This window comes from Myotis lucifugus, unplaced genomic scaffold (genome assembly GCF_000147115.1).
Source record: "Myotis lucifugus unplaced genomic scaffold, Myoluc2.0 scaffold_9, whole genome shotgun sequence".
Taxonomy (NCBI): Eukaryota; Metazoa; Chordata; class Mammalia; order Chiroptera; family Vespertilionidae; genus Myotis; species Myotis lucifugus.
Window position 1 is genome coordinate 15,121,571 of NW_005871057.1, and position 8,144 is coordinate 15,129,714.

Sequence of the window (8,144 nt, forward strand, 5' to 3'; positions counted from 1 at the left end):
TGTGAAACGCATCACAAAGACAATGTCTTTAAAGCTGTGAGCTTGAGCTCACGCCACGTCTCTGCTTTAAGGAAGCAATCGATTCAGTACCCTTGCCGGTTTCTGACCCACGCGATCTGATGCCCTGAACTGCTGGCCTGCTGTGCCAGGAAGCCCTGCTCGATTTGTTTCCTGAGGAATCCTTTGATTTAAATAACAGAAATCCTTTTACTTACAATTTCCAACCCCAGTTTCATTTTCTTTCTCTCCCCAGAAAGTACCAGATTCCTAGATGTTTATCTGTTTCTCTTTGATGATTTCCTCTTAGTTACGAAAACTAAGCGCAACAAAAAGGTAAATTCTGCTATTTCTCAATAAGTCTGCTAAATATGTTCAGAAATACTTCCAAATAAGTTGTGTTAAAAATACATATTTTCATACATCAAATTGGGATTCACCCTCTAAAAATGGAAACATTACACAATATCGGCATTTTCAGACAGATCTGAACTAAACATACCAATAACAAAAGCAAGTTACACTTCTTAAGGATGTGTACATTTTTAGCATAACTTAGTCTATATAGTTTTAGGGTAAGTCCCAGAGGCCACAGGACTATTCCTGGCCTGCCTGATCCAATGCAACCCAAAAGCTTTTGTCCGTACTGGCCCTTTCCTCACCCAAATTGTCCCCAGTGAACGCTGCCAGGGGGCGGGTGCTCTCTAAACTGTCTGCTGCCATGTGCCGAGGTGGTATCCATCACCCCTTCTAATTCGAAAGCTCACATCCTTCCTGGAAAATAGTGATTTGGGGGCTGCAAGTGGGAGGGAATCCTGCTCTCTCAGTATCTTCCTGTATATAATACAGACATCTGCAGAAGCCAGACAAATATATAGCTAGCATCACAGACAAAATGAGCCAACTCAGGGTTAAATCCATTAAATCTCTTCCAAGAACAGGGATTTCCCCCATTACTTAAGTATTATGGCCCCTATTATTGTTGTTACTAATTAAGCCATGAGTATCATGGTCTAAAAGGCTTTCTATCTAATCTTCCATTTCCCAGTCTGTTCCCTGAATGGCATGAGTGATATTATGAAGGGGACTTCCTCTGAGGCACTCAGACACTGGCCCTTAGTTGTCAGCCATCAGAGATACCCAATTCACCCACTTCGAACCATAACCTCCTGGTTCATGGGTCTACACTCAACCACTGAGCCACACTGGCTGGGCTCACCCACTTCTTTACCTAAGGACTAGCCTTACACACATATAAGATCATGAGACTAGATATCTCAAATCTCTTAAGAACCTAAGCTTCTAGATGATATGTTGGTTAGTTAAGCTCAATAATTTAAGGATCTTTAAGCACTAAAATAGACACCCATTGATCAAACTGTAAATAGTTGAATGGTCATTGAAGATGGAATGGATATTTGAGAATATTAAGAATCACAGTTTTGAAACTTAGGTGGCCTTCTCTTGTAAGTTTCCCAGACAGCCATGTCTGAACAAGTCAAGCTCTGAAAAATCTCTATGGCCTTCAAACACCTTGACACTAAGCACAGCCTACCTTCATATCAAATAATGACTCAAATCTGAGTACATGAACTCATGGCAGCCTATATTGATTTACTATAAGGTAATATTCTGATTTCATGCTTCATAACTTAATCCCCAAATAAGGAATGTTATGTGTCTTAAATTCCTCTGTTTAATAAATCTGGAGAGTTTTATTGACTTCATAGGTGCACAGATAATCAACCAGAGAAGACACTGGGTTTCACTTAGAAAAAAAAAGAGGGAAAGAAAGAAATGTTGTGTTTTAAATCCCTCTTTGCAATTAAATTAACAACATATGTCATGCAAATCACAATCTTTGACACCCTTTAAAAAATTCAACACCTTATATATTCAAAATAATTTCAATTATCTACAAATTATAGAGCGTGGACTCCACTTAGAGTTAGTATTAGATCCCATGGACAGAGTTGGCCAAAATGAGGCTCCCCTTTCTCATCCACCTCACTCAATACTAGAGAGAGACACTGGAAATGAAGTGCTTTCCCATTGATGTGATGGTGCTGAAAATGTTTCCCAATTGTAGATGTCACACATAACCTACTCAGGAAGTTAAATTTGGGTATCAGAAACACTATTCTGTAAATCACTGTGTACTTTGGGGAAATGCTTTTCAAGATCCAGGAAGAGTAGTAAGCTGGATTTCAAGCAGTTGTTTCTTAAAATCAGTTTAGGGATGTGCACCAATACTCATTTCCTCTTCACTGCATTATTTTCCCGATTAATTTCAGAAAGTTGGAGGCTTGGACACAGGTGTACTGTGTCCTTCACTTACTCCTGAGCTGCAAACAGTAATAAAAGAGGGTGGTTCGTGTAAGGTACTCGATCAGCCCATTCCACTGGATAGATTGGTAGTCAAAAGTATTGATCCACTCCACGTATCAGGTATGTGCCAATTTTCATCGTTAATCTGCTTACCATCACAGAGTTTTATATTGGCTTTTATTGGTAACAGCACATAAATCCAATTTAAGTCTTCATAAAAGAAAATACTGACTTCCTATGTGGCTATGTATCACTCACTCTACAAATTAGTTATGGAAAGAGTATTGGACTTGGTCTCCAATGCTTGCATGTCCCAGCTCTGCCACTGCTAGCTGTGTGATCATAGGCAAGGAATTTAAATTTTCTATGCCACAGATTCATCTTGGTAAAACTGGGATAATAATATCCCAGTGGGTTGTCATGAGAATTTCATGAAATAATGCATATAAAGCACTCAATAAATGATGGCTATTTTTAGTATTGTTATATTATTACTAGAGGCCCGGTGCATGAAATTCATGTGGCCGGGGTCCCCTCAGCCCAGCCTGCACTTTCTCCCGCAACTGCCCTTCCTGCCAGCCTAGTCACCCCACGCAGCCTGCTGTTCAGTCATTTGGCTGTTCCTCTAACCCCCCTGCTGGCCTAGTCACCCCACACAGCCTGCTGTTTGGTCGTCCATCCGGTTGTTTCAGTCATGACGGCCCCTGGCTTTTATATATTAGGATTATTAGTACTCACCGTCCAGTTGTTTCAGTCATGACGGCCCCTGGCTTTTTATATATTAGGATTATTCGTACTCACTGGCACACATACACTATGCAAGCCTAAGATATTCTACTACAATAACCATATAGAAAGAAATATGCCAGAAATAATATGTATACATATGCAGGTACACATATATACATACATGTCATGTGTATAGGTATATAATTTTCATTTTTCAAGCATTTCCTGAGTGTCTACTGAGAACCAGGCACTGTGTGAGTGCCCTAGAGTTATAAACAGCCCATTCTTGGGGCAGCTCTCAGAACAATGAGAGATCAGTAAACCCCATCAGGAAGGCCCTGACGCTCAAGGGACTCACAGGACATTTCAGTCTCTTCAGTGCTGGGTGTTCAGGAGGATGCAGGGGGTCATTCTGCCTTGGGTATAGGCTCCTAGGAGAACAGCAAAGCCAGGCAGGAGGGGACTGCCTTTCTGTTCCAAGGGAGGAGCAGGAAAAGAGGGAGCATTACCCATTCCCCTCAATTCCCACCCCAGCAGCCAAGCCCAAAGCACCAATGATGAGCATAGGAGGACCTATACATACCTAGCAACATTACATAGTGAAGGAATGATTGAACACACAAACTGATAATAATAATAGCAACATTGACATCGTTATGGTATATAACTAAGTTATGTATGTAAATGTTTTACATGTGTTAAAGTGTGAATGGAGCAAACTCTTTCCTCCCTAAGGGGACTCCTGCATCTAGGCCAGAACCTCTATCTCCTTTGTCTATTCTTTCCCCTAAGATTTGCTGAACTGTGACCTGGCAGGCCCCTAAGGCCTCTTATATCTGATTCCCCTGGGACCAATCACAGAGGGTGTGTGTGTGTGTGTGTGTGTGTGTGTGTGTGTGTATAGACCAAAGTCTGCATAAGCCAGAAAGCACGCCTCAAAGGGGCATCTGAGGGGAGCAAAACCTTTGCCCATGAGTGCATCCCCAGCCCCTACCTAATTCGAGCCTCCTCCCTACTCAGAGCAATGTAAATGGCAGAAAAACCTTTGCCCATGAGTGCATCCCCAACCCCTACCCAATACAAGCCTCCTCCCTGCTCAGTCATGTCAGAGGGCATCCTGGGCCTTGAATGTATTCCCTCCCTGTAACACGATAAATGGCTTGAGGGGAGGAAGCTGTCAAACCCCCAAGTGGATGAGTGGAAGCAGCTGGGGCTCGGTTTAGCCATGGCCCTGCTGGCTTTAAGAACTGGGCTTTATGGGAAATGTGATGTCACTGGATTATGTTGTGAGGTGTGTTTCTTCTGCTCTATTCATTTTTCTTATTCTTTTTTTTTTAAAATAAGAACAATACCTTTTAAAAACTACATCCAGCATTTTTTGTTACTTTCTGATTTGTCACTACCATCTCTTATTTCTGTTTTTTATTTTTTCCTCATTCCTCTGGTCTATTGTTTTCACTGTTCAGATCCAGTGCATGAGGCAGAATAGCTGCCAACTGAGAAAAAGTAAAGGGTGAAAAGAGAAGAGATTGAACTTTGAAGTGACAGAGACCTGGTTTCAAACTCTGGCTATGCCATGTACTGTGTGAGCTTGGAAGAATTCATCTAAGTTTCTTTCCTCATTTGTGAGTGGGAATTAGCTGACCTATATTACACTGTTGCAGTGTGGTTTAAATGACACAAAAAAGGAAAAAATAAATGAAACAGTACCAAGAGAGAGAAAGAGAGAGAGAGAGAGAGAGAAACAGCACAGTGCCCAGTGCAAAGTAAGTGCTTATAAATGGTATAAATCATTATATTCATTATTTATTACTAGGGGCCTAGTGCACAAATTCGTGCACCTTGAAAGGAGCTGTGCTCCGTGAGGCTGCGGTGGGCACAAGGACGGGTCTCGGCCCACTTTCATGCCCCCACCTGGCCCCTCCTGCTGCGGCCCCTGGTTCCCTGTCTGCCAGTAGCCCCACTCCCGCCGCCGCTGCTCTGATGCGCTGATGGCCCCCATCCTGCTCACACCTGCTGACAGCATGGAGCTATTGGGGCCGGCGCCAGCAGCAGGTGCAATCGGCGGCTGCTGCCCTGATAGCCCCTCAGGAGCAGGGGTCAGTGGAGAAGCCCTGAGGTGTAATCAGGGCCAGCAGCTGCCGCTTACACCCGCTGACAGGGCCGAGCGATTGGGGTCAGTGCTGGGTGCCAGCAACAGGTTCGAGCAGCGGCTCCAGTGCCAGCTGCAGGTATGAGCAGGGCCGGCACTGGCAGTGGGTGCAAGCAGTGGCTCCGGCGCCAGCAGCAGGTGCAAGCAGGGCCAGTGCTGGCAGCAGGTGTGAGTGCCGGGCGGACCACAGCATGCTGGAGCAAAGAATTTTCAGTAACCATCAGAGGCTCACCCTGATGACAGCGACGGGCGCCCTGCCTTGGTCTGGTGCCCCCACTCACCTGCTCCACCATGTTCCACACATGCCCCTTGGTGGTCAGTGCACGTCATAGTGACCGGTTGTTTGGTTGTACTGCTGTTCGATCTATTTGCATATTAGCTTTTTATTATATAGAACTAGAGGCCCACCGCGCAAAATCACGTGAGACCCAGACCCGGCGTGCCACGGGACCTAGCGTCAAGTCCCCGCCCACTCACGCACGCCTCACCATGCATGCAGCCCCACCCACCTTAAAGACAGTTGTGGACGGAGATAAGAATAGTTTTCTGCCCTAACCTTTCCTTCTCAGGAGCACTTAAATTGACCTTCATTGGAAGATGAGAATTGAACAGAGCAACACTTACTTGTTCCCATGAAGAAATTATATGACATTCAGCAGGTGCCTTTTGGTGTTTGGTCATTACAGCGTGACAGCCTGACGGCCACAGGTTTTTATAATAGAGATTATGTTAGCATGTCAGGGGAAAAGAGAGTTACTCCTGACCACATACTATCTCCTCATTTTCTTTTACAAGACCACCATACCAGGTCCTTTTGTTTCTAAAGTCCCTTGTGCCCAGGTTGCAAACCAAACAAATGAGGGACCCCTTCAGTAACTGAGAACTACAGTTACAAGTTTTGAGGAAAACAGATTCCAGGAGCTAGCTAAGAAAAACCACCTACTCTTCAAAGCCTCACTTGCTACAGGGAATTTATAAGTGAGTAAAACAAACACAGGCAACCCGCCCCCTCCCTCCCCCCCGAAAGTCATTTTAATAGATTTAAGCCCTCTCTTCTCAAATAAGCTGGACAGACTTCCATGACCTTAACAGATATTGTGGTAGGATTTTGGAATTATGAGGTTTAGACAGTTATGAGTGTAATTTGTGATACTGGAATAGTTCTTGCAGGTAAGAAAATAAAAATCTTGCATTTGCTTTGATTCTGAAGTAAGGCCCAATCTGCTTCAGTGAGTCTGAGTTAAACCCACAGCCTCCAATAGAAATGATGGTGGACAAGCAGCAGCTTAATGATGAGCCAGGAATAAAGCACTCTTCTAGAACCTTTCTATATACTTGACACAACCAGGAAACACCCTGCTTTGATTTGTTTCTAAGCATTAATCAACTGTAGAAAGGATGTATAGGTGCAGAATTTTATTGTGTTGTATTAATAATTCAATGAAGAAGCTTTTATTTTAAGAACTCCTGCTATATCTATATATATAAAAGCCCAGCAACCTGAACAGCAGAATGACCAGAATGACTGGAACGACCAGTGGCTATGACGTGCACTGTGGCAGCCAACCAGCCTGATCTGGCCCCAATCGCTGCCCCCAACCCCCGCCCAGCCCAGCCCCTGATCAGCCCCCAACACCCCGATCTGGGGCATGGCTGGCTGGCCAATTGCCCATGGTCCTTCCCCCTGGCCAGCTAACCACCCTTGGCCCCTCCCCCCCACCGGCCCAGCCCAATGGGCTCCCATCGGGGCAGTCCAGCCGGACCCACCCATGCATGAATTCATGCACCAGGCCTCTAATATAGATATTTAAAAAGTGTCTGCCCTGGCTGGTGTGGCTCAGTTGGTTGGAACATCATCCCAGGCACCGAAGGGTCACAGGTTTGATTCCCAGGAAACATACACAGGTTGTGGGTTTGATCCCATTGGGGCATGTACAGGAAGCAAACAACTGATGTTTCTCTCTTTCTCTCTCTCTCTCTCAAATCAATTTAAAAATATATCCTCAGGCCCTGACCAGTTTGGCTCAGTGGCTAGAGCGTCGGCCTGTGGACTGAAGAGTCCCAGGTTCAATTCCGGTCAAGGGCATGTACCTTGGTTGCGGGCATATCCCCAGTAGGGGGTGTGCAGGAGGCAGCTGGTCGATGTTTCTCTCTCACGGATGTTTCTAACTCTCTATCCCTCTCCCATCCTCTCTGTAAAAAATCAAAATATATTATACACACACACACATACACACACACACACATATATAATCTCCCCTCTGGTGAAGATTTTTTAAAAAAATGTTTTTTTAAGGTGTCTGCTCTCCCACCATTTTCTGTCATTTCTTTAAGAGACCAGGGAAGAAATGACAGAACAGACTTCTTCTTTTGCAAACACAAAAACCATGGCTATGTGTGTTTCTTTTTGTTTTACATTTCACATACTTTGGTGGATTTTGAGTCTTTTTTTATTTTTGTCTTTTCTTACCCTGCTGTGAAGCATTTAGGTGGTTTTATATTTCTGCTACTTCTCAATCTACACTAATAAAAGAGAAACATGGTAATTGGCGTACAACCGCTACCCTTCCCATTGGCTAATTAGCGAGATATGCAAATTAATCACCAGCCAAGATGGCGGTTAACTGTCAACAAAGATGGCGGTTAATTTGCATATGTAGGCACAATGCAGGAAGGCAAAAGGGAAAGCACAGAAGAAGCCCCCTGGCACTGACAGTGATCGGAAACCCAGGGGGGGGCTAAGAGCCGGGGGGGCAGGGCAAAGGCGGCCCCCAGGGCCGCCTTTGCCCTGCCTCCAGCGATAATCGAAGAATCCCTGGCCTTTTGCCGATTTGGAGGATTTAGTGAAAAAAGGGGTGGGACCAAAAAAGGAATTGGGAAGGGCCCACCCCCACAAATTTGGGGGGGGGTGGGGGTGGGTTTCCCCCGGGGCCGGGGG

The 8,144-nt window shown here is 44.9% G+C and overlaps 1 protein-coding gene across 1 annotated transcript in view; it reads left to right on the forward strand.

Moving 5' to 3' along the window:
• PLEKHG7 (pleckstrin homology and RhoGEF domain containing G7) overlaps positions 1-8,144 on the forward strand; it is a 36,007-nt gene that overhangs the window by 24,386 nt on the left and 3,477 nt on the right. The window contains exons 10-11 of the mRNA XM_006084050.3: positions 254-333; positions 2,292-2,445. Coding sequence (XP_006084112.2) covers positions 254-333; positions 2,292-2,445 — 234 coding nt within the window. The remainder of the gene's footprint in view (positions 1-253; positions 334-2,291; positions 2,446-8,144) is intronic.